The sequence below is a fragment of the Triturus cristatus genome, chromosome 11, assembly GCF_964204655.1.
Source record: "Triturus cristatus chromosome 11, aTriCri1.1, whole genome shotgun sequence".
NCBI classification, from domain to species: domain Eukaryota; kingdom Metazoa; phylum Chordata; class Amphibia; order Caudata; family Salamandridae; genus Triturus; species Triturus cristatus.
Window position 1 is genome coordinate 822813004 of NC_140594.1, and position 27980 is coordinate 822840983.

The 27980-nt window shown below is 44.1% G+C and overlaps 1 protein-coding gene across 1 annotated transcript in view; it reads right to left on the bottom strand.

Annotated features, from left to right (window-relative positions):
* Nucleotides 1-4015: 4015 nt before the first annotated feature.
* Nucleotides 4016-27980, bottom strand: part of ADAM9 (ADAM metallopeptidase domain 9) — a 764238-nt gene continuing 740273 nt past the window's right edge. Inside the window, exon 22 of the mRNA XM_085634568.1 lies at nucleotides 4016-9313. Coding sequence (XP_085490694.1) covers nucleotides 9238-9313 — 76 coding nt within the window. The 3' untranslated portion in view covers nucleotides 4016-9237. The remainder of the gene's footprint in view (nucleotides 9314-27980) is intronic.

The window sequence follows — 27980 nt, forward strand, 5'->3', positions numbered from 1 at the left end:
CCTGAGGATAACAGATAGGTTTGTATCGAAATGCTGTGTATTGGGTATGCATATTTCTACATATACAAATTATTTTCTGGTCTAAACCCTTTATTAACACCAAGCTACTTATGTTCTAGAGCAGGGGTCTCCAACCTTTTCTGTAGTGAGAGCTACTTCTGCTCAAGGAAAGTCTGCCCGAGCTACTAGCAAATTTTATAACTGTACAATAGTGACTATACTATGACCACCCTAAGCAGGATTATCAGTAGTTACCACCCAAGTATTCCAAGTGCGGGTAACAGCAGAAATGCCGGGAAAAAGTTAATCAATATAAAATGCCTCCACCTGACTTATGAAGTAACATTCAAATCTTAACATGCCCTATGGCACAAAGGACATAAATACCGCAGTAGGTCTCCCCAGCTCAGCTTCAATTATCATTCATCAATTTCTTAAAATGCTATTTTCTTTTTCTATCATATACCACTTTCCACTGTGGGTGAACAAACTCAATTTTCCAGGAGAAAACCCATTTTTGAAAACAAAAACTGCCTTTAAAACATCAGTTTTCAGATTTTAGGAAATGCATGGTCCCAAAACAACAGTTTGTCATTTTCATAAAGTACTCCCATATACAAATGCCTCATATGGACAGACTACTTTGAATACCCAGGTATTACAGTCTTGTGCCAGGGATGCTTACTACAGCACCACGGATGTCTGCATTATGCCAGTAATGCCTACCATTATACTACGGCCACAGTTGCACAAAGGCAGGAAACCATAAGGGTCAGGGCAGAGACCATATATCAGTCATGACCATTATTATGCCAGGAATAGGTTAATGTAGGCCAGTCATGCTCCTAGTATGTAAATGATGGCTGCCAGTATGCCACAACTAGACCAAAAATACCCAAAATAGTCAAGGATGACCATTATTATGCCATTGGCACCATTATGCCAGGAACGAGCACAATTATGTCACAGATAACACCCTTATGATGGGGACTAGCATACACATTTGGGGGTCCTTGACACCAGGCGTAGCTTTCAGGAAGCAATAGTGTTTATTATGGACGCACATAAATGCTGATGAGTTTCTTAATTTTCTCTGGTCTGGATCATGCCCTGGTCTCACTAGGTGTTGAGCTGATCATACATCCAACTGACACATTTTCACTCTAACTTTTGCAGTCCCGCACTTTGGTGGTTCAGCACTGATTACTGCTCAGGCTACTGCTGCAATACTTCTTTTATGGTCCACTGTTCACACACGTTGTGTCCGATACAGCAGGGACTACAACATGGTCAATCTCCTTGTGGGTTAGTTATATTGATATTGAATACAGACTGCCAAGTGGCAGACACTATAGGCTGATAAAGTGTGTGTCTGAGTGTTAGTATGAGCTACTGCCAATGTTTCGGCTGACTGTCACTCTAAGGGTCTTAAAATGAGCAGTCCTGTCTTTAATAGGCATCTACTCTCTGAATTTGAAACTAGGCTTGACTTCCCCTCTGAGAGCTACTTTGAAGGTACTGGCGAGCTCCCGAGCTACTCGTTGGAGACCCCTGTTCTAGAGACTATACAGCCTGTCCACAGAACAAACTGAAAAGTGAAGAGGTACACCTCCGCCTGCGTGTACTTTTCAGTTTTTTTCCCCAACTCACAAACATTTCCAAAGGAACACCTGGAAACCTGTACTAGGCTCAGGATTCCAGGTGTTCTTCTGGTAATGTCATGTGACCTCTCTCTCTCTTTTTTTTTTTTTTTAAAGGTTCCCATTTCCCGGTGTGGTGTTCTCCATAGCAAAGGACTCTGGATGGGGGGAATCTAGCCTCCTGTGGAGATGCATCTTTTTTTCTCCACTGAGACAACTTTTATTATATTTTTTTTAATTTACCATCAACTCAGGTGCATTCCAAATTGTTACAGATAGAATAGTATCACACTGAAAATCAGATCATAATGCCATCATCCATATTATGTTATAGTTATTCTTATATAGCAAAGACTGTGACCAGTTGGTAGATTGACGTGAGAACAAAAATATATGTCATATACAGCCAGTGAGCAAATATAATCAGCACACTGTTATTAAGAGTTCCATTCTCAGTGACAGATCTAAGACCTCAGAGCTGTAGGTTCCTGTCAATATTAATGCATTACTAAAAGTTGGATCCGGATTTGTGTCTCTAGATGCAGAGTGGTATTTGTCAAGTGGCGATAGCCTAGAACAACTGAATTAGGCTGATATTCCAGTGTTGACGGCAGGAGTATCCATTTTCTTTGTCAGAGAGGTTCCCATATATCCTTGGGTCATGATAAAGTGGGAGACACAGAAGCACAGGTATCAGTGTGTCATCACAGTATATCAGATTCGATATCCAATCACAATGCTTGGGGGAAGGGCCTATGCTCATTGCAATACGAAGCTTAGCCAGTATGCATGGCATAGCAGGAAAGCAGCTGACACATTTAGGTATCACCTTAACATAACCCAATACGGCTAATATGAGATGTGTAGAGTGGGACATAATAATTCATACTAAACAATGCACCATACCCTATGGTTCAGTATGCCACCACAGGTGCATACTCTACACACCATTTGTAAAACTTCAGCATCGAGCTGATGGCATCTAGGGCATTTAGCTTCTCCAAAAGCTACAAAGATCTTTGATGAAGTGCAGTACATCCTAGCCAGCAAGCAGTAGTGGATTAGTCTGTATTTACTGTTCCATGAAATGTGCCTTGTTTTCCAAACAACATTTCCATTGATAATCCGTTAGTGTGCAATTCAAATATGTTTTCCATTTTAGTCTCACCTTTACCATAGGGAGTTATCGATCATTGGCCACTACACTACATATTTTATAAATGGAGAAAACATTTTAACTTTCAGAGAAAGGCCTTCGCATTCATTCCCAGCACATTTGTAATTGTAACTGTATTTATGTAGCGCTTACTACCCCTGACGAGGCGTCGAAGCACTTTTCAGCGAGTAGCATGCTACTCCGGAACCCAAAAAGGAATAGTGGTGTATTAGTATTGGGGCATTTGTGTTAATATGAGAGGTGGACATGTGAATAGGTTAGTTGGATTGAATAGGATAATGGAGGGATAGAAGAGGGAAGAGTCTAGAAAGTGTTATTTGGGAGATCATAGTATTAAGATTAGGCTTAGGATGGGTAAACGGAGAGATGGGAAGGGTCTCTAGAAAGGGATTAGGGAAATTATAGTAGTAAAATGAGGTTTGGGATGAATCAAAGGAGGGACACATGAGGGAGGAATTTAAATCGGGTTGCTTGGGAGATCGTAGTAGTAAAATGAGGTTTCGGGTGAGCCAATGTGGGATAGAGAGAGGAAGAGTCTAGAAAGGTTTATTTTGTAGAGTGAAGTGAACCGTTCCTCTTCCTATTCGAGAAAGGGAGTTACTACAGTCCTTTGCTTGAGTAAATCTCCGAACATGTCCATGGTGGAACAGGATGGAAAGGAGTTTAGAAAAGCCCACTAATGTATGTACATGTTTCAGGGTTCCAAATTTTCCAAGGTAAACCATAGCTTGTAATGATACTCTTGAGTGGGATTGCCAAAGGCAATTTCTTCCGCACTTGTTGCAGAGATATCTGCACTGGTAAATGTATATTCGCCTGCCAGAAATCCCTTGCCCCTTGCTGAATTCCTGATGGGTATAAAAAAATTAATGAAAAAAAAGGTTGTGAATAGGGCCAAGTACTGAATATTACTTCATACCTTTTTTTTAAAATAAATTACAAATTTACCGTTCAATTAAACAATACAGTGAAAAGAATACTCTTGATTACAATAATTCGATACATTAACTGGTGTAGAAGGATTCGAAACATAGGGTCCAAGTTGAATCTTGTGAGCATGAGCATGCAATTTAATTCTTTTTTCAATGTATTTATTTTACAACTGCTATGGATAAAGTATGAGTGAGTCAATTTCTGGGGGATACAACAGAAGTAAGTCCATTGTTTCAGACAGAACCTAAACAAATATGGAATTTCATTTTTTTGTACAAAAGTTATTTTAATTTGATTATTGTTACAGTTTGTACATCATCAAAAAGCCCTTCATTAAACTCAAACAATACAAAAAGTGGCATTTGTGAATTAAGAAACTGTACAACTTACAATATGAATCAAAGAATATACACGTTTATACCGAAGTGCAGAAGTGAAAGCCAAAACAAAATCAAATAAGTAGAAAACTGAATGTTAATTGTTCTTAATCAAAGTCAGACCATATTTTCAAATCAGTAGTTTCAAATGATGGGGGAATTAGTAATTGAAGGCTTCAAAAATCTACTATAGTTTAAGGGAATCCGATGACAATTTGAGATACTCCCAGCAGGCTGCAAATGAAAAAATGCATGTCCCACAATAAAGGCACATCAGTCATTTAGTTGACATGTTAATTTACAAACACAAATAGAAACACAAATAACGAAAGCATTCATTTACAATTCTGAATTTATGGATGAATGTAGGATTGTTATAATGGTAGTGTGACAAATAATTCCATCAGGAGGTTTATTTCATTCAGAACCATACACAAAGCCCCAAGAAAGAAGCAAACAGGTGACTGAAAAGTGATTATAAAACAATTCTACTTGATCTTAAGCAATGTGATTAAAGATAATAGTTAGATTAATTTGATTGAGTATGTGTGTCAGAAAACAAAACAAAATTAACAATCATAAAATTACCCCAACAGCAATGAATAAAAAATAAGCAAACAACCCCATAATCCATCTTTTTGTTCACTTGTGCACAATAATGAACATTCAGTAATCGTGGATTCATAGTCCATTTGTACGCACAAGAGATGTAAATAATAATAATGTTATGACTGAGTACTGTAATTGACATCTGTTAACTTCAGTTGCATATATGGTATCTCCAAACAATTAACACTAATTTTCAGTTTAAGATGTATCTGCTTTTTTATAACATGAGTAAATATTTGAATGAGCATGACAGCAAGTTATCAGAATACTTGCACTTATATCCACTGGTGGTGTTATATTCCTGTAATAACACGCGTCTGACAACACAAAAGGGAAGTTTATTTTACCAGCTGAAGAATTATTTCTAGCCAAACACAGTTTAATCACAGCCATTCTATTCATTTAGCAATAACTTGGTTACACTGGTCATAAAAAGACAAATGTACTAGGTTGCTCTTCCTTCAAAACAAATATATATACATATTGCTGGGAAATACTATCATGGAGGAAAGTGCCACAGACTTTTTCAAAAGTCATTAATGATCATACAGGCACCTCTTGAGGTCTAGGCAGGTGGATTCCACGGGTATTCTCTGTCATTTCCTGTCCAAAATCTAATTCAACAAGGTCTTTAAAGCAGCAATATCCCCCTAAAAAATCTTCAGCTTACTCACAATACTATAATAAAACCGGAATTTTAAAATGTAAAATTTTTATATATGCAACTCAAACATGATGCACTTTTATTGCTTTGTATAAATAGAATCACATATTTGCTGTCTTCAAATGCAGCCAATGAAGGGAATTAGCGTACGCTCTGCTCTAAACAAAAGATTTTTAATATCACTGGTTATGCACAAATTAAAAATGACAACTTGAATTCACAAAAACGTATGCATTATTTTTAAATATAATGCATTTGGCAAACATGACATGAGTTCCCTAATTCATATAGAAAATGGATGGGGAGGTGTGATTAAAATACACTGCTCTCTGAAAGCAAATATTTCAGTTTATGTGTTTCTAAATTCAAATGGGTAACATCAATGTAAACAACAGAAGTATTTTAGAAAAACTGAATAGCCAAGGTGTGCAAATGTGACTATTGTATTGTTTTTTACTTACCAATTTCAGTTACACTTGGGCAAAACCACCTGACCACCAGGACTCTGCCCCTAAGAACACTCTTTAATGAGCGGAGGTTGGATGCAGATGCCTTAACAAATCTACTGCTACGGAGATTAAGAATTCTTCGTGTAGTCATAAGCTACATTGACTACATTGATTTTAAAAGGCTTTACTCAAATACTGTTTTTGTGGCAGGTAACCATTTCACAAGCTGCTGTTTCAATCACTTTAAAGGTGTGTAACAAAAGAGCTAATTCAAATATATCCTGTTGGAGAAATAGAAGTATTTCTCTTTACTATTTCCAGATCAGAATAAGGCAGATTCATTGGTATTACACCTATCAAACTACACATATATCCACTGGTGGTGTTATATTCCTGAAATAATACAGGCTTACAATCTTTAACATTTGAGGAAGCACATACCCGAGTGTCAATCCCATTTTAAGACCAACATTATGTATGTGATGCCCTACAAGGATAGTCTCTGCACGAGTAATGGACACTAACAAGTCAATGATGCTAGGAAAGAGCATGAGGAATTTTAAAGTGTTCAACACGCAGAGTTAAAACTGCAAACCATTTTCATTTCATACAACTGTGACATACTGGAAAGCTAGACACTGATAATAATAAATCAATCTTCATCCATATATTACTTTGGAATAAACAGCAGAGTTATCCGTGAAGCTCAGTTGTCAGAAATTTGTGTGACTAAAATAGAAATTACAAAAGGATGTTACATCGAGCATTAGCATTTCTCTAATCTCTGAATAAAATAAGCAGAATGTGTGTGAGGTACTGCAGTATACTATACAATGAAACAGAGGTATGAATGTGTATGAAAACAAGAAAGTGCAAATTGAAAGATTTTCTCATCCACTATACATAATGGGGCAGATTTATCAACAGTCTGCCCTGGTGCAAAGTCACAAAAAGTGACACAAACCGGTCCAAAACGTTGATTAAGTTCTCACTTTCCAGCGCAAACCATTATTTGCGCTGGACTATAGCCTGTAAAGTAACGCATTTTGAGATATGTGCAACGAGGGGGCACCTCATGGGTGCTATACCGGCTATCCCACTCTTGCTCTCATGGTTTTTAACATACAGCTCTAGCTACAAACAATGGTAGATAGGGCCTTATACCAAAAAATAAAGGCAGGTGTTAAGATGGCGAAATCTTTTAATTTCACAGGGCTTTTTAAACATTTGATTGTGCTGCACTGTACAGCATACATCTACGGTGTGAAACTTTTTAACTTTCTACAGGCATAGCATTTTGCACTGGATGATTGCCGTTCCAGTACAAAAACTTTGCTAAACAGAACACACACACCTTTGGACTATAGTGCAAAGGTGTGTGGTGCTAGACAGCCTGATAGTGTGCCAGGACTGGGGAAGAGAGCAGCAGTACCATATCTTAATAGATATGGCACTACAATGCTCTCTGGACTAGCACAACGCAGCACTGCAAGTTTGATTGCAGCGCTTCCTGCACATTTTTTTTTAAAACAAATCTGACCCACTATTTTATATTAATCCTATACATGCCAACAGTTCAAATTCAAGTGAGATACTCCAGATTTGTGATGCCAAAAAAAACTTTCTTTTAGCTATCTGCCACCTAAAATTGCCTCTGTTTCTGTGGTAGTCAATGGGAAAAATACATTCCTCAACTTATTCCCCTTTCTTTTTGGTATCACAAATGCTGCTGACCACAAACCCAACTCAGGCGTGTTACCCAAATCTTTAAACATGCCCTTTAAAGTATGTTGAATGGATTTACAAATTCAACCAGATTTCTATAGGCATAAACACACTGAAATGCAATATTAAGCAGGGCCTTCAAATGGCTGGTTTCTAGAATTATGGCAATTTGTTGAAAATCCACTAAGATACACACCTATTGAGTACCTAAGGGGCTTTTTCCTCATCTGAAGTATACTTGTGCTGCGCTTTTTTCAACACCAGGAATCTTGGTCGTCCACCACTCCTTACTTCAACTAACTGAACCAACCCTCTAACTGGTCACTTTGCCACGGACCATCCTGATCTCTTTTGAAATCACAAGCTACTGCCTCTGCACTGAAAAGCATAATGTGACACTCACACTAGTAAACTAATGTATCCCTCTTCTAATTCCAAACTTACATATACTTACAGAAACATTTATTACATATTCATGTTAGATGGCATTAGTTTTTTTTTTCGTGTGTGGGTAAACAAACCTTGACGGTCACGCAGAAATATTTCCGAGCTATGCCAGAATAGAAAACATGCCATTGTAAGTGTGCTCCTAGTTCATTAACACTTCATTAATTATTAATTTTGTGTTTCATCACTTCAAGGCATGAGTTTCACTTGCACAGTTTTTTTTTCTGCTATCAATTTTTAAACCAGAATTTGTAAGTCTTTGATCTGTGATCCCAGTCGTTCTCGTTGTTGAAGAAATTAGGCACTTTGCAGGCCAATATCTACTAGCTAAAATGCTCCATGAAAAAGGAACATTTTGGCCAAGACAAAACATTAATTATTACTAATGGCAAGAACAAATACATATGTACATTTCAACATCTGCAGCCTTCATAAACAAGGATTCTGGACTTCAGGAACAGAACACACCCTGTGTTTTTGGCACCCCACCACAAGTACTCAGACACTACTGTGTGCACCACAAAACCCTTCTTTCAAATAACTGATTGCACAAATGATACGAGCATTACATTTACTTTACAATATCATTGTTAATAAATGAAAGATGCTCTACTATGGGGCATTTTGAACACACAAGAAATGAAGTGGTTCATCTATTAGGAACTCTCCACTCAATCAGGGACAATAAAATGATGCAATTCAAATTCTGTTTGAAATATTATCCTTTCAAGCGGTGTCTTAATATGAGGTAAACAAGTTAACATTCATTTAAATCGTGCCTTTTGTTATTAGCGGTTGACTATTTTTCTAGCACAGTAAACCAAAATTCCTCAGGGAAGAATATTTCTGCTGTGTGCTCATTTTTAAATTCTCTGTGGTGTGCAAGAGATTTTTTACAGATAGAAAAAAGTCACACATTACATTGTAATTAATCCAGGGAGGAAAAAAATCAGCAAACTGATGTGCTCTTCTAGTGCAGACTCCTCAAACTACATGACCACATTTAAGTTGGCAAGACCACAGGTCTGATCTCTATCCATTGCAGGCTTATGTTAATTGTATTTATTCCATGTGCATCGTCATCCGCTTGTCCATACCGAGAAGCAAGAAAGGCCTTCTGGAGATCCTTGGATCCACTCATTTCAACATGATAAATATGAGCATGATCACTCAACAAGTGAAAATGCACTAGATGTTCAGGAATTAAAAAACATAGCTATATTGGAGGTAGGGGCGGAGGCCGGCTAGGAACCACATTTCCTGAAGGGGGTTTCTGACGTGGTACCGGAGGTCTGTAGAAAAGGGAAAAACATATCTTTAGTAGTGCTTGGCAATATACTTCAACATATAACTGTACACAATAAATTGCATCAGATTATATGCTAGTGTTACATATTCTACAGTCCTGATTGTTTTAGTTCATTTACAGATAGAAATATGAAAATGTGCTTAGTAAGCACATTATTAAAGTATTGATTAGCAATAAATAACAGAGAAGATGCAGCCAAAAAGACAATAAAAGAGGTAAAACATAGATTATTTACTGATATTCCCTTTTGATTCTGATCATCACCGTCCATATTACATTAAAACGTGTTTATAGGACACTGGCAACCCCCGCTTGCCAGTTAATAATTACTAACTCTTCCCCATCCTAGTGCGTACCACATGAGGATAAAACAAAAGAAAAAAAAACATTTATGGTTATTACATTATACCTATTCCAAACAAACAATGTCTCCTACTGCATACACCTGTAGGCATCCTGTTGCCTAGTAGTAATACTTGAAACTGCAAGTTATTATCACAAAATCCTGTGCTGCAGGTACAATGTAAATACACATTATACACGCCATGCCTTCTTTCCTAAAATGTGTTTGCCCAAGGGTTTGGAAGAGGAGAGAGTTTAAAGAATAGGAGTGACAGAGTCAGCATGAGGATTACTTAATCCTACTCCTAAATCCCAGTTCTCGTCTTCCCAAGCTGTAGCTAAAGAAGGTGAAAGGCATCTTTGGGTAGCCAATAACCTAATTGACCAAATTATATGAATCCTTCTAGCCAACGCGCACAGTCTAGCACAGGCACTTTTAGGGTGCATTGCTTGCAGATTTCTATAGCATATTATCTCATATACCCTATTTCTCATCTTTTGACTTTTTTCCTAGAACTAGACTAGATCAGGAATTTTTCACAGCAATAGCTTCTGTGTGCTGGCAGGTGGTGTCAGACTTCAATGTGATCTTGCACCTCCCGACGTGAGAGCACGGACCTATATGTAGGCAGAACCCTTGCACAATTGATATTAGTTTATTTTTGAAGAGGTACTCTCATCAGAGGACAGATGTCACAACAACCGCTCCAGAGGAAAAGCGCCTCCTGGCACAGGAACCCCCCCGCTTATTTTAGTACCACAAGGTGAAAGTGTTGTTCATGAGAACCTGATTCAGCCTCCCTTTGATAGACCAAAGTAGGCCTTCAGTGCCAGGAGAATGGCCGTTGACTCCAACAGGTTGATGTGGAGAGAAGACTCAGCCACGGATATGACTCCTCTGATCTCCACCTCTCCCAGATGACCTCCCCATCCCAGGAGTGATGTATCCGTCACTACTGTCAGCTTTGGGTGAAGCAAGGTTTCTGCCGGCGATCCAATTAAGGTAGAGCCACCACTGCAAGTTTTTTGTAGTCTCCTTGGAAACCTGGATGTAATCAGATAGGTTCCCCGGGTGCAGTGCCCAATGAATCGTCAAGGTCCACTGCAGAGCTCGCTAATGCCACTTGCATAGCCGACTAGCACAATGCAGGATGCCAAGAGGACCAGAAGCCTTAGATCCACAGTCACCAAGACACAGGACTGAGTCTGGAACATTGGCATCATAGCCTGATGTCCTGAAACTGCACCGTATCCAGAATGGCTTCAAGAAAGGGCAGCCTCGGCGAAGGAGTAAGGTGTAACTTCAGCACTTTGTTTGTGAACCCCAATAATATCAGGAGGTTCGCTGTCATCTGGAGGTGGTGCATGACTGCCTGTTGTGAGCTCACCTTCAACAGCGAGACATGGAGGTACGGGAAAACTGGCATCCCCAATCTCCAAAGGTGTGCTGGGACCACTGCCATCACCTTCCTCAACACAAGAAAGGCACAAGTGAGGCTGACAGGGAGCACAGCAAATTAAAAATGATCCTGGCCCTCCTTGAACTGCATGTAGCATTTGTGGAAATGCAGAACGTGTGCATGAAAGTAAGCGTCCTACAGGTCCAAAACCTATCAAACACTTATGTGGATCCAGATCAAACAGGACCTGGGCTAGCACGAGCATCTTGAATTTGTCCTTCAGCATGAAGGCATTCAGAAGGCAGAGATCTAAAATGAGACAAAGGCCTCCGTCCTTCTTTGGCACAAGGAAATAATGGGAGTAACAGCCGGTCCCTATTTACTGGCAAGAAACCTCTCTATGCTTCCTTTGGCCAAAAGCCTCAAAGGGTGATTTGGAGGACCCATCTGTCAGGTGAGTATTGGTGTGGGCAGTACACCAATCCCATGGAGTATCCTCGAAAGGGTTGACACTGGTGAGAAGGCTGTCTCACATAGGTAGAAAGGCCTAAGGAACGTGCAATGGCCAGACTTTCTTTACATTGTTCCGACTTCGAACACGCTTGCTCGCCAAACAAGCAGTTCCCATCAAATGGCTTGTCCATTAAAGAGGCTTACATGTCTCCAGAGTAGCCCATGGATTGCATCCAAGTGTGCCACTGAACCACCACCCTAACGCCAACTTCTCTGCCCAAGCAGTCAGTACTGTCGAGTCCACAGGAGCTAATGTACTTTGAGACATCCTGACCATCCTGGATGGTTTGAACCAAACTGTCCAGAAACTCCCCAGAAGCTGCCAGCAAGATCTCGCCAACTTTGTCAATAAAGTAGAGATATATGTTGTCCCTGGCACTGACCGATCAGAGTGTAGGCTGACCAAGGAAAACACCCACTTTCCAAAGGTCTCAAGGTATTTCCACTCTATCGTCATTGGGAAAGAACTGGGGTTCAGCTTACTGGTTGGCGCTTGAACCACCAAACTCTCATGTGTAGGATGTTGTGTCAAACATCAGGGTCACCTGGCAGTGACTTGTGGAGTCTAGCAACTTGCCTCATGGGCAGGGGGTTTGGGGGGGGGGGGGTGTTTTTTGTAGAGCTGGCAGAAGCATGGCTTCGGCCAAGTGCCCATTTGGGTGTGAGTCAGGACCTCACCTCATTAAAGGAGAGCAAAGGCTCTGATTAAGTTTGTCCAGGTTGTAAAACCTCTGTTAGAAAGTTAGTTTTGAGCTCCATAGAGGGCAACTGCAAGTCCTAAAACTTTGCTGCGTATTTAATCACCAAGGCGAAGGAGGAACAATCTTCTGTAAGGGGTCCAGGGGAGAACACAACCCAGTGTCAGGTGAAGTGTCCAATCCACTGGCACATTGTAAGTCCAGATATAAATTGCTATCATCATAATGTTGGGGAAAATACTCTCCCTCATCACTATTGTCATCCCGAAGGACAGGTTAGCGCTCATCAGAGTCCGTACCAAATAAATATGGGAGTGCTGGGGTGCGGCTCTTAGACAGAGGCATAGTTCTGTCTTAATTGGAATGAACTGGGGCCGGGTGCTTTGGTTTGACACTGTCAAAGCCGAGATGGATTTGGCTCGGAATAGGAGAGGATGATAGGAAAGAGTTGTCCTCCTGCACCAGTGGTATCAGTGCCCATGTGGATCTTGGAGCAGGATTGGAAGTTGGCTCTAGAGTTGGAGCGGAACTCAAGGCAGGTTCTAGATGGGCAGATACCGCTGAGGGTGGACCCACTAGAGATATCTCACCTGGAATCCTCCGTGAATTCTTGAGGCCTGAAGGCATGCCAGAGGGAAGTAGAAGGGTGCAAAAAACTTCGCAACAGGCCTTCTTTACCTCCTTTAAAGGCCTCAGTTTGGGTCAACATCACCGAAAGGACCTGGAATTAGGATCAGTTGCGGAATCAGCTTATCCGCAGGGGACCAAGAGGGAGACAGCGAGAAATTTGGACATCCTTGCGACTTCTCAAGTTGAGAGCTGCAGGACTAGGAGGAATCCTGCTTGGTTTTTTGTGCTTCTGCTTTGAATGCAACTTATTCGAAGACTTAGAGCTAGGTGACAGTCTGCAGAACGCCCTTGAGAGCGGCGATAAGTCTGCGCCCTCAACTTCGAACAGGAACGGGACTTCTGAGCTTTGTTCGATGTTTGGCGACATACAGCTTGGCTTTGCATTCCCGGATCACCTTCAGGTTCATAAGGGCACACTTCTCACAGGAAGTGGGCCAAGCTCGTACATCAGAAGCACAGCTCGTTGGGAGCTGTCACAGACATTTTTATGCAACAGTCCCTTCAAGGCTTAAACCCTGTAGTTTTTGGAATGGACATAGTGCCATTGGACACAGGAGAACAATATGTTAGGTGAAAAAAATCCTCAAAAAACGGGGAAAAAGTCAGAAGCAAGCTCCGGATCTGTGTCTGAAGGTGCGGGAAGAAAGGAATTGATATGGGCGCAGAGGTGTGGTGCTTCTTTGCAGCTCCATTTCTCACTTCTGGGCCAGAGGGCAAGAGCAATGTACCTAAAACCTTCCGGATCCAGTCAGGGGTTTGGGAATATTCTAAAGGTGAGAAATCTGAGGATCAGACCTAACTTTTTAGGCCACCTAAAAGTCTACTGTGTAGAACAGGGAGGAGGGAGTGCAGTGAGGAATCTGCAGTTAGAGTACCTAAAGGTAATTAACTTGTTCTTCTTATGGTTACTTATAACTGTACATTCCTCATGTTTCAAAAGGATACCAAAGGAGTACCTCCCAAACATAAGGATGTCCTGCTAAATTAAGCAGGCAAATTTGAGAATCGAAAAAGCAAAGCCTGGTGGAGATATGAATTTAAACCCATGTGGCTGTCTGACAGATGCCCTACACCAGAATACCCATTGCTAGTGATGTGGTGTCAGTGTTGTCTCTGGTAGAATGAGACTAAAGGCCCTCAGGGGTTTCAGACTTGTCCAAGGCATAGCATGTCTTTATGCAAAGGACAATCCACCAAGATAGGGTTTGCACATGTACCACCTTCTCCTTCTTAGCATTGACAAATACATAAAAAGCTTGTTATCCACTTGGTGCTCCTTCGTACACTTGAGATAAATGACAAATTTTTGTGCCCATGAGGTGAAGTCTTTCCTTTCCTTAGATGAGTGAGGTGCAGTGAAAAAGGTAGCAAATGTTATGGTCTGTCCCACATGGAAGGGCGACACCATCTTCGTCAGAAGGGGAATGCAAGTTCATAGCAGCAATTTATCTGGGACAAATGTGGTGTACAGAGGTTGTACTGAGCCCTTGCAGTTCACTGACGCCACGTGCATCAGTAATTATAGTGAACAATACAGTCTTAATGGAGAACGACCTCAGAAGTCAACTGTGCATGTGCTTGAAGGGCATGCACATTAATAATATAAGGACCAAATTAAGGTCCCACTGGAGCATAATGAAAGGGCCAAACAGGACAATTTATGCAAGCCCTTTTAAAAACCACATCAGAAACGGTGACCCAATAATGACAGTGGTCAGGCAAATGTAGAAAGGGAAACCAAATAACTTTCAACGGTGCCCACCGCAAAGCCTGGCTAGGTCAGAGATGGAACAAGCTGCAAGAAAAGTCAGTCCACCTGCAGAGTCGCAACCTCACAGTCTCTGCACCACGCCACAAACTTCACCTAAAGACCCGAATAAATGAATTCAGAGGAAAGGTGCCTAGCTCTACTATCTCAGCAGATAAATAAAATCTGTTCAGTTGGTCCTGCTCAATCTCCATGAATGGAGACTTAAGTTTGCAAAAATTCGGGTGCATAAACCATTGTGGAGACGAGAGATCCCAAAGAGAAAGATCGGAGGGCAAATGCTCAGATCAACAGATGGGAGCACCACATTCTACTGACCAAATTTGGAGCAGTCAGGATGTTCTGAGCCTGGTCCGTCCTGAGCTTCAGAAATCAAAGGAGGAGAGGCAGAGGTGGTAAGGCATACAGAAAACCAGCATCCCACTGCAGACAGAATGCATCTCCTAAAAAATTGTTTCCTGGCAGAAACTCCAGTGTGCAATACCAGTAAAAATGAGTGTTCTTGGTGGTGGCAAATAGATCTTACCTAAGCATGCCCTATCTCGCTAAGATGCCTTGAGCCGCCTCAGGAAGCAGATGCCATTTGTGTACAAGCTGACGTTGCCTGAGCTGGTCCACCCTTGCATTTCCACAAAATGATTATCTATTGGGGATATCTCTTCAAGGTCCTGCCATATCCAGAGACACAGTGCCTCCTGTCACAGGATCTGCAACCGCATACTGCCCTCCTTGTTGCAGTACCACATAGTGGTTGTGTTGTTCATTAAGACCTGAACTTGCTTGCCCTTGATGCATGGAAGGAAGACCTTCACAGGCAACCAAAGTGTGTGAAGTCTGTCTGTTGGACTGAAAGATGGGCACTTGAAAGTATGCGCTCTGCAAGTCCAAGACACCATCCAGTGGACTAAGGGCAGAAAAGAACTTCAACCAAAGTCAACACCTTGAAACTGTCTTTCTGAGGGAAGGGAATCAGACGTTGATAATCTAGAACTGGCCTTAGTCCTCCTGCTTTTTTAAGAACCATAAATAATGGGAGTTGCACCTCATGTCCTTCTCCTCCTCCAGGACCCTCTTAATGGACCTTTTGGCCAGCAATGACTCATCTTCCTGTGCAAGAATGAAGGCATGATCTGCTCATTCTGAACAAAATCTGGTAGAAAATGAAGAGGTGCAGATGTGAAAGGGAGAGCATACACTTGTTTTGAGATGTGTAGCACACATTGGTGCAAATTTATACCAAGCCAGCTAGACAGAGAAAACAAATTCTGCCCCTACCCGGTCGAATATGACCACGGGAGGAAAACCAAAGTGGGTTGGTCGCAGCTGCTTTCGGTGAGAAGGAGGAAGAAGACTGCTGCGGCTGATGGTGCCCAAGGCCTCCGGCACCACTACATCCCCATGAGCCGCGAATGTTCTTTATTGACTGTTGTGCAGGTTGTGAGGGCACCATCTGATGATCGACAAGACCTCAAAAGTATCCTCTAGGTGGGCCATAACACAGTTGTCCTTAAAGTGCTCCAGTACAGAGTCAGTTTTTACTAAAATGCCTAGAACCATTGAACTACGCAAGCAAATGATGGACGGAATGCTGAATAAATCATACATTCACCCTCAGTCAAGAGAACTGGGCTAAATCCATCGTTCTTTTGCTCACCATGCCACCCCAGTTTAGACCCATCCATATGCAAATCAGTCTTGACCATGTGCTTACCGAACTGCCAAGCCAGGTCCTTCATGGACTGGAAACAAGCATCCTGGGACTAAACTGAGGTGGCAAAGTGAGCTTAAGAACGATGATTTTGGTTCCGGTTCAGGGAAGACCTGGCTTGGCAGTTCGGGCTGGACTGTTCCAATGAGGCACAGGGTCAAGACTAATTTGCATATGGCTGGGTCTGAACTGAGGTGGCAAAGTGAGCTAAAGAACAATGATGGATTCAACCTAGATCTATGACTGGGGGTGAGTGTTTGAAAAGTTTCAGCACTCCGTCCATCATCTCCTTGTGGTTGCTTTGTTCGCCCTAAGTTGGTAGGGCATGCCCAGACGTGGGTCCCTTGCTCACTTTGCCACTGGATTCAAGCTAGTCAGGCTGATGAGGGCTGTTAGCCCGAAACTGGTCCCAGGATGCTTGTTTCCGGTTCAGGGAAGACCTGGCTTGGCAGTTCGGGCTGGACTGTTTCCATGAGGCACAGGGTCAAGACTGATTTGCATATGGCTGGGTCTGAACTGAGGTGTCAAAGTGAGCTAAAGAACGATGATGGATTCAACCCAGATCTGTGACTGGGGGTGAGTGTTTGAAAAGTTTCAGCGCTCCGTCCATCATCTCCTTGTGTTTGCTTAGAACCATTGAACAACATACCCATAAGGGACACATGTACGTTACCAGAACATCCTGTGGTGTGCATTTAGGATGACACCTGATCACAATACTGGCGCCGTTGGCCTCATTGTTCAGGCCGGCCCTCCAGACATATTAACTTGAATCCTGTCTATTTTAGATTGTCTGAGTGAAAACTTTCCTTAATTTATTACAGGTGGCCGCCAAGTCCTCACAAGCCATATCGCTAAGTACATGTGACATAATCAGGGACCTCAGGGCATAGCATGTGGAATAAGAGAATCGCTTCCTGCAGGCATTAATGTGTGTTTTTTTTTCTACAAATTCTTTTTATTGAAGAATTTGGCATGATGAAACAATAAGGAAACAGCATTTTACAAGTCATCAGTAATTCACAGTGTGGTGAGACATCAAGAGTCCCTTTCCCTCGGTACTATACAATTGTCCACAGGAATATCACCCTACATCAAATCATCAGTAACATCATCAAAGCTCCCTGGCGGCACACATATCTCCCCCCGGAAGGTGTTCCAACGCCCCCATATTTGCGACCACTTCTGCGGGCATCCCCTTGAGACATAAGGAATTTGCTACTTACCAGTATGCATCTGTTCTTGGCATGTAGAGCTGCAGATCTACACACTTTTGCATAGATGTTTGCAGTTTGTTTTTCCTCTTGGAAAGTCTTTGGAAGTCACGAGGTTGGTAACTCCTCCCTTGATTTGTATTGCGCATGGGCTTAGGCTCCATCCTCAGATTGTTTTTCGCCAACAGGGAAAGATGGAGCGTAGTAATAATAGTGAAGAAACCCATGTGTGTGAAACCCATGTGTGTTGTATCTAAATAAGATAGACCGGAACAGATACAGGTAGCCGGGGAGGCGGGTGGGCGTGTGTAGATCTGCAGCTCTACATGCCAAGAACAGATGCATACTGGTAAGTAGCATATTCCGTTCGAGGCATATGAGCTGCAGATTACACACTTTTGCATAGACTATATAGCAGTTCCCAACCTTAGCGGCGACCACCATATCTGTTGCAGTGGTTTGAAATAGTGTATTCAGTACAGCCTGGCCCACACTAGCTTGTTGCTTGGTTTGCACATCTACAAAGTAATGTTTAGTGAAAGTGTGCGGAGTTGACCATGTAGCTGCCTTGCAGATATCATCTAATGGGATGTTCCCTAGAAAAGCCATAGAAGCCCCTACCTTTCTTGTAGAGTGGGCTTTAGGGGGAACAGATAGCGTGCGTTTTGCTTTGTGGTAGCAAATCTGTATGCATTTTACAATCCACCTAGTTATCCCTGATTTAGAGATGGGGTTGCCTTTATGAGGTGGAGAGAAAGAGACACACAGTTGCTTTGTCTTTCTGAAAGTTTGAGTTCTCTGGATGTAGTAAAGTAAGGCCCTTTTAACATCCAGTTTGTGTAGAGCCCTTTCTGCAACAGTTTGAGGTTGCGAGAAAAAAAACGGTAATTCTACCGATTGGTTTAGATGAAAGGGTGAGATGACTTTGGGTAGGAATTTTGGGTTGGTACGGAGGACAACCTTGTTCGGGTGCATTTGGAGAAAAGGTTCTTGTATAGTAAGTGCTTGTATTTCACTGACCCTTCTAAGGGAGGTGATGGCTACCAGGAAAGCTGTTTTTCATGTGAGGAATTACAGTTCGCATTTATGCAAGGGTTCAACAGGCGGTCCCATTAGCCTTGTGAGCACTATATTTAAGTTCCACACAGGTGAGGGTGGCACCCTGGGGGGAATTATTCGTTTTAGGCCTTCCATGAAGGCTTTGATGGCAGGCACTCTGAAAAGTGATAGGTGCTGTCTGTTTTGTAAGTAAGCGCCAATTGCTGCAAGGTGTAGCCGAATGGATGTATATGCTAGGTTACATCTTTGTAGGTGTAGTAAGTAGCATATGATGTGCTGTATGGATGCGTCTAGAGGGTTGATTGTGTTGTTATGGCAATAAACAACAAATCTTTTCCACTTGGCAGCGTAGTAGGCTCTAGTGGTAGGACGTCTAGCTTCTCTGATAACATTCATACAGTCGGGGGAAGGTTAAGGTATCCGAACTCTAAGATTTCAGGAGCCAGATCGCAAGGTTGAGCTGAGCTGGGTACGGGTGTCTGATCTCTCCATGGTTCTGGGTTAGGAGGCATGGTGAGAGGTGTAATTTTTGGTGTGGCACTACTGAGAGTTCCAGCAACGTGGTGTACCACGGTTGTCTGGCCCACGTTGGAGCTACTAGAATGAGTGTGAGGGAGTGCTGCTGTAGCTTTCGCACCACTAATGGAATTAGTGGGAGAGGTGGAAAGGCGTATGCAAATTTGCATGACCAGTTCATCCATATCGCATTGCCTTTGGACAATGGGTGTGGGTATCTGGCGGCGAAGCTTGGGCATTTTTTGTTTTCGTGGGTGGCGAATAGGTCTATTTGTGGATGCCCCCACATTTGAAAGAACGGGTGAAGAACTTGCGGGTGAAGTTCCCACTTGTGGATCTGCTGCGTCTGTCTGCTGAGCAGATCTGCCATGGTGTTCTGGACTCCTGGGACATGTTGGGCTAGGACAGTGGTTCCCAAACTGTGCGCCGTGGCTCCCTAGGGAGCCGCCAAACCTAGCCAGGGGAGCCGCGCACCAAGCACTTTAATGCATTTAATGTTGAAGGGTCTGTTGGCTTCAGTTAAACTAATTAGACTTAAACGCATTATGTCGATGCCTATATCTGTAAACGTAGTGCTTAATTGATGGCATCTCGAGAGAGATGACCTCCATAGTTCACTGGATCCCCACATTCCAACACTCCCAAAGTAAGTGGAAGATGCCTTAATTAATTTGTTAGACTCGTTAATCGTTTTTTTTTTCCAAAGGCATTTTACACCAATGCAAGTTATCAGGAAAATACAGTTGTCCTGTCTATTAAACCCATTAAGTATTATTAAGTATTGACACTTGTACTTGAACCATAGGTACTTCCAGTATATATTTCTTTCAGTATATACACATTTCCAGACAGGCCTGCTCCCTCCTTGAGCACAGGGAAGTAAAACACCTTATACGGCATAATGCCAACATTTGAAAGCAAGAAAGAGGAACGTTTAAAAAAAACAAAAATCTGAGGAATTTATTTGGCTTCCGTTGATTTGGACTTAATTTTACGGAGGAGACAGCAAAAATAATGCTTTACCTGGTTTAAAAAATCGTGAGTCACCCTGCTGAGACAGGTGTGTTGGCACGTATGACATGGGTAGTGGAAGTGCATTCAAATATTCTTCAAGCGCAGAAACACTTTGGCAATAGGGCCTACATGCATAGGGGTGCTATCTAGCACTGTAAGTGGGATAAAAAAGTTTGAGAGGGTGCTCTTAAAAAAGGCATGGGCAAAGAAGTGTAACTAGGAATATTTTATTAGACATTCTGCCTTAGTAATACAAAACACCCTGCGTATATGATTATAATACCTTCATCAGCTTCATCCCAATTATTTTCAAGGAGAAAAAATGCAAGTACTCCCGAGGTCGGGCTTACATCCCTTCCAACCTCCACAAAATGTAAAAGTGGGGAGCCACAGGTAATGGCCAATGGGTCAAGGGAGCCGCGGGTAGAAGAAGTTTTGGGAACCACTGGGCTTGGAGAAAGATTTTGTGTGGAATTGCCCATCTCCATATGCTCTGTGCTAGTTGAGAGAGCTGTGGAGAGTGTGTCCCTCCTTGTTTTTGGATGTAGTACATGGAGGTCATGTTGTCCGTGCGGATAAGGACTGCCTTGCCTAAAATCTGTGTGTGAAAGGATTTTAGGGCTAGAAAGATTGCCAGTAGCTCCAGATGATTGATGTGGAGTAACCTTTGTTGCGGCGTCCATGTGCCCTGCGCGGTGAGGTGTAGTAGATGAGCTCCCCAGCCGGAGAGCGCTGCGTCTGTTGTCAGAATTATTTGTGGAACCGGGTCTAGGAACGGTCGACCTCTGGAAAGATTTGTGGTGTTCCACCACTGCAGAGAGCGATGGGTGCGACCGTCTACCAACACCAGATCTGTTAGTTGCCCCTGGGCCTGGTTCCATTGGCGCGCTAAGCACTCTTGGAGTGGACGCATCTGGAGTCTTGCATGAGGCACTATGAAAATGCAAGAGGCCATCATCCCTATCAGTTGCATAAACACTCTTGCTGGGAGTGAGTGTTGTAGTATGAATTTTTGACGCAAAGCCTGAACGCTTGCGATCCTTGATGGATTGGGGTAGGCAATGGCTTTTGAGGTGTCTATGGTGGCACCAAGGTATTGCTTTATGTGGGATGGTGTTAGCTAAGACTTTTGGTGGTTCACCGTGAAGCCTAGTTGGTGAAGTAGTTGGATTGTAGTGGCGGTGTGGTGTACACATTGGTTGTAGGACGTGGCTTTTATCAGCCAGTCGTCCAGATACGGGAAGACGTGAATGTGCTGTCTTCTGAGGTATGCCGCCACTACCGCTAGGCACTTGGTAAATACCCGTGGTGCTGTTGTGACCCCGAATGGGAGCACCTTGAACTGGTAGTGTTGCCCGTCCACTACGAATCTGAGGTACTTTCTGTGGGCATGATGTACCGGAATGTGAAAGTACGCGTCTTTCAAGTCCAGTGTGGTGAGAAAGTCGTTCTGGGAGAGGAGCGGAAGTACCTGCTGAAGTGTTACCATGTGAAAATGGTCTGAATGTATGTATGTGTTTAGAGGCCGGAGATATAAGATAGGTCGTAGAGTCTCGTCTCTTTTTGGTATCAGAAAATATAGGGAGTAGACTCCTACATTTTGCTGATCGTGGGGGACCTGTTCTATTGCGTGTTTTTGCAGGAGGAAGATCACCTCCTGTTTTAGTAAGGTGGAATGTTCTTGTGACATTGGGCGTTGCCTGGGTGGAATGTTGGGGGGGGGGGGGGGTAGATGTGAGTTCCAGGCAGTACCCTGAACGAATAATTTGGGTCACCCACTTGTCTGATGTGATGGACTCCCAGATGTGAAGGAAATTTTGTAGTCTGCCCCCGACCGGAGTGGGATGGTCTGGGGGAAGCAGGGGAAAGTCATTGGGTAGGCGGTGTGGCAGAGCGGCGCGGTATTTGTTTTGCCTCTGCCTTTATTGTTATTTCCTCTATAGCCGCCTCTTTGGTAACCTTTTGTGAAGGTGGACTGAGGAGGGGATTTGTAGGACGTGGATGCGCTATCTGAGGAATAGCCTCTGCCCGTGCCCCGAAAGGAAGAGCGGCGAAAGGAGTGTCTAGGAGGGTGTGACTGTAGGGCTCCCACAGACTTCGCCGTCTCTGTATCTTTTTTCATCTTCTCGAGGGCCTCATCTATCTTTGGACCGAATAAATGTTCCTGATCGAACGGGTGGTTTAATATGGAGACTTGTACCTCGGGTTTAAAGCCTGACACTCTCAGCCAAGCGTGTCGACGGAGTAGGACACTGGTGTGTATGGCCCTGGAAGCTGTGTCTGCTGCGTCCAAGGCACAGCGTATAGAGGTATTGGTTATGGTCTTACCCTCTTGGAGTAGTTCATTGGCCCTATTTTTATATTTTTCTGGGAGATGGTGCATGATGGTTTCTAGTTCATCATAATGCGCTCTGTCGTATCTGGCCAATAGCGCTTGAGTGTTGGCGATGCGCCGTATATTAGCTGCCTGTGACGCAGTGCGTTTTTCTGATGCGTCCAGGAGCTTTGATTCCTTGTCAGGTGGTGGTGCTTCGCCTGACGCCTGGGAATTTGATCTTTTTCTTGTGGTGGATAACACTAGGGAATCCAGTGGCGCTGGCCCTTTGATGTAGGCAGGATCTGTAGGGGCAGCTTTATACTTTTTTTCTATGCGTGGGTTTAGGACCCTAGCCCTGACTGGGTCTTTAAAAACCTCTGGCGCATGTTTTATTACCCCTTTGAGCATAGGTAGTAAAGCAGTAGACCAATGTGCTGTATCAAAGGTATCTAGGAGGAAATCTTCTACTGGGTCAGTGTGTAGCTCTACCCCGTGATAATGTGCCGCCCTCTGAAGTAGGTGGTGAAAACCTAGTGAGTCTTCAGGTGGCGATGGCCTGGATGGATATAGGTCATCTTGTGGGACATCTAGAATGTCTGGATTATTATAATCAACCCAGGGGTCTGGGGATCCTGTAGGAGTGGGGTCTTGTGGCACATCCGCTGGGTGGTAGTATGGGTCCCCCTGATCATCATGGTCTGGAGACGGGGTCGGAGAGCGATGAGGCAGGGGTGGAGAAGGTGGAGGGGGTGGAGAGGGTGGAGGAGGTGGAAGAGGCGGGGAAGGCGGGGAAGGCACTCTGAAAGGGGAGGTAGCACAGTCCTTCCTCTTTGGAGGTGGAGGCGGAGCTGGTTTGTCCAAATGTCTCTTTTTAGAAGACAGTGCCAAATGTCCAGTTTTGGGATCCTTGGTAAGTGTCTTTTGCAAAGGATCCGGAGTAAAAAGTTCTCGCGACATTGGTTGTTCGGTCGGCGCCGATGTTGTCGGGGCCGACGGCTTCTTAGGCTTGTCTGTGCCATGCTTTTTGGGAACCTCCGATTTTTTGTTCGGTGCTGAGACAGGCTTCGGCGCGGGAGTGTCGGTGCCGAGGGACTTATGATGTTTAGTCGGCCCAGAGAGGCTGGGTTTCGACACCGAGGGCTTTGGTGTGGAGCTCGGTGTCGAGGTAGAGGCCGATCTTTTCTTCGGTGCCGAAGGGTGTTTTTCGGCACCGCTGGCAGGCTGGCTCGGGCCGGAGCCACCGGAAGGCTTACTTGTCTTCGTCACCGGGCCCGAAGGTGGGGTGTTCGAAGCAGTGTCTTTGGTCTTGCCTAGGCCCGAAGGCGTGACCGAAGCCTTTTTGGGTGTCGGTGTGGGAGGGGGTATTTTACTCACGACCCTCTGCGCCGGGGTGATGTCCTCCACATCCGAGTCGTCGGCTTCGGAAGCACTGACGAGGTCCTCTTCGGTGTGCTGGTGTCCCGGAGCTTCGACGTTGTCCCCGAAGATGTCGACTGGAACGGAAGTCGAGGAGTGCGCCATTTTCCATCTGGCCCGTCGGTCTCGAATAGTCTTTTTGGATCTAAAAGACTTGCAGGCGGGACAGTCTCGAGCCTCGTGTTCCGGGGAGAAGCAGAGATTGCACACCTCATGAAAATCGGTGTGGGGGAATTTGGACCCACATCGAGGGCACTTCTTGAATGGAGTTCTTTCTATCAGCCGGGACCAGAGCCTGGATAGGCCCGAAGGCTGCCGTCGATGACTGGAATCGAAGGTGCGTCGAAGAAGAAGAAGGTGATTGAGGAGATCAGTATCTAAACAATACCGCGGAGAGCGAGGATTCCGCTTTGATCGTCGAACTGGAATGTTCGGAACCGGAGCGCGAAGTATTACATCCGAGCCATATGGCGAAAAAAAACAATCTGAGGATGGAGCCGAAGCCCATGCGCAATACGAACCAAGGGAGGAGTCACCAACCTCGTGACTTCCAAAGACTTTCCAAGAGGAAAAACAAACTGCAAACATCCGGGCCCAACACCAGATGGCGATCTATGCAAAAGTGTGTAATCTGCAGCTCATATGCCTCGAACATAGGTATCTCTGTCACCATACACCAATCCACGTCCCTGGCCCAGGCAGCTATACAAGGCGGGCCCCTCCACAATCGTGCGATATTCCGCTTGACTAAGATGAAACCCAATGTGACCCAGATCCTCTCCTTAGCCGTAAGGTCAATGGGGTCCCAGATGTTCAACAAAATCAATTTGATATTGCACTGTATCTTCTGCCCCATTGCTTCCTCCATCATGAGAATCACCCCCTCCCAGAACTTCTGAATTTTCACACATTCCCAGATTGTATGGATGAAGGTGTCCTCTTGGCTGCATTGTCTTGCACAGCCACCGTTTAGGGCGTAGCCCATATGGACCAACGAGGGTCCGGACAGATACGTCCTATGGAGGATTTTGAGCTGGACCAGTCGGAGTCTGGAAGAGATAGCAACTTCACATGGAGAGGCCACCGCAGCCCGCCATTCCTCGTACTCCAGGCCCGCGATGTCATGGTCCCATTTATCTCTAAGGCGGGTTAGGGGGTCGGTCATATTGTTAATAAGCTTCTTATATTTAAGTGATATGGCTTTTTCTGGCAAGTCACCATCTAGGATCCTATCCTCTAGAGGGGAGGAATCAGGGGGGACCGTACCCTTAGGGAGAGCTGCGAGCAGTGCGTGCCTGATTTGGAAATACCGGAACCGTTCTGTGGTGGCCATTTCAAACTTTTGCCTTAACTGGGAGAAGGGTATGACATTGCCCGATTTCCAAAGGTCCCCTCTACTGGAAATACTGATGGTATCCCATTTGTCGAAGCCGAGGGAACGCGACAGCTGACCCAGCTGGTCACAGTGCCACAGCGGCGTAGCCTGAGTGAGCCTGCCTTCCCAACCCAAGCTTTTAGTAGCGTCTTTCCATACTTGCGCTGCATGTTTGGTCGGGCCGGACAGGACGATGTTCCGGGACTTCGTGTACAGCTCTCCCTCAAACCCACCCCCAGGGAGGAGCCAACGATCGATCTGAAATGTCGGGTCATCGTGCATTGATTAATGGCAGCGAGTTGTGAGGCCCAGTAGTATCTTTGCACGTCTGGGAGACCGATACCCCCATCAAACCACTCCAGCGTGAGTTTATTTGTGGCAATGCGGGGGGGTTTACCCTCCCATAACAGATCCCGTACTGTGCCTTCCAGTTCCCTAAAGTATGACGCCGCAACCGGCAAGGGAGTATTTTGTAACACGTACAAAAGACGGGGGAGGGACATCATCTTGAATAGGGCCGCACGCCCCAGAAGAGTCAAGGGGAGCGACTTCCAGTGCAAGACATCTGATTTAAGACGCGCTAGTGGCGGCCAAAGGTTAGCCTCATAAAATCACAACATTTCCAGATACTTAAAACCGTCGGCGGCCTCCGTCAACAAGCAACCCCGTGGAAGACGAGGACACCGTCCACTAAGAACGTAGAGCACCGATTTAGACCAGTTGATCACATAGCCCGCGAACCTGCCAAAAATTTGAAACATATCCATCACCACGTTGAGAGACGCCGCTGGGGAGGATGTCGTCCCCATAATTAATGTGTTTTTATTGCTTGTATGGTGGCTTAGTACTGAATGCATTAGGATGCAAGTGGATTGTTAGAAGCTTGTTCTATTAAGTTCTGAGAGTCAGGTGCAGAGTTAAAATGGTCAGGTCTACAGGGACGCCTAGCTACTGGGTGAATTCCCGGGGGAGCTGAACATTGCTTAGAAAAGGTCGCCATTAAGATTTCCATCAGGGCCTTCTTAAAAAACAGTAAGGGCTCTAAATTAGCAGGACAGGGATGCAAGAGTTGGGACAGTAGGTTTGCTTTCGTCTCTCTTATAGGTAGTTGAAAGAGTAGAGGAATGGGCTGGTGCTGGTAGGGAATTGATAACGAATCTGCCTATGAAAGTCCAACTGAGAGTCTACTTCCACTCAGTTGGGCCCTAAAGCACTCCAGAGGGAGATGACATCATCCTAAAAAGTTGCAACATGGCCTTCCTAAAGGCCTCTATTTGCTGCTTAGTCGCTGACAGCCTGGAAAACTTGGGGGTACCAGAACCAGGCTTGAAGCAGGCTCGGAGTGGGAAGATTGGAATGCCAACTGCATGGCCTCTTACTGGAGCTGGAGTGGTGAGATGGTGGATGAATTCCCCTTGAACAGTTTGTTCTTGATGCATGATTTGTCCCTCGATTTCGGCTCATACAGATGACAGTGACAGAGGAGCAGAACCGGGTCCTGGAACAGGAGCAGGCCTGGAATTTCAAGGAAGAGGGGTTTCACTGTAAGGAGTGCAACCCACCATGCTTTTTGTATTTAGCAAAGTCTTGCTCCCTGATCCCCTTTGAGTAGCAAAGTGAGCATTCATCGCACAACTGAGTATTGCCTAGACCCTAGACTCCACATGCAGATATTGTGTGGATCCATAATTGTCATCTGTTTAAGTCTTGCCTCAGTTTGAAGCCAGTGGTCTTTGGGAGAGACATTTCTTTAGCACACACTCTTTTTGAAAAACACAATTTGGTACCTGTGATAAACTACAAAATTTGGGAGCGGAGTGGATTTTCGTTTTGCAAATATAGTCATTTACTTATCCAAGTGAGAAAACAAGACTTCTTTCTCAGAGGAGGCTTCCATCACAATGACAGACTTAACTGGGGCTTCTCAAAAATACACATGTGGAAGTCCTGACTTTGATGAGTGATGGCTTTGAAATCATAGGTAAGAAATGAGTGGTACTTCTTCCAGATCTTGAGGTTATATCAGCAGTGAAGGCTTAAGTCGAAGAAGCAAGAACGCTGCTTGAACATGGTTACCTTCCCTCACTTGTACATTTGGAAGAATTTGAATGGAGAGTGCCTATTGTGTATTTGAAAGGACAGAAAGTAACTTTTATTTTAGATATGCATACTAGCATCATTGTCCATGCTCAAGGTCAGTATTTCAGCTATTACATGAGCATGGTTAGGTATCAGTTCACCTGTACCATCTCTAGAGTTCTAGGGGACCAGTCAAAGAGACTGAAATGGGAGATATCATTGATGTATATATAAAGAAGAATCAGGTTCCCTGTAATGCAGTGTCAACGTATGAATCTTACAATGCATAAGCAAAAGGCTCCAACATAGATAAAAAAAAAGTAAAGGGGGTAACAGGCCTTGTTGAGCTCCTCATGACAAAGTAAATGGTTCAGAAATTCCACCACTGTTTCTGACCCAAGCCACAGGATTAGAATACAGCAAGCTGCCCATAACAGCAAGACATCCCTTAGCCTCAATGTTGGTAGTAATGCCAACACAAAAACGAATTGCAGTGAATCAAAAGCCTTATCTGCAAGTAAAAACACAGCAGTGGATTTAATCTCCGAGTGCAACTGATCTACAGATGCAAAGAAGGTACGAAGATTGTAGGCAGCATGGC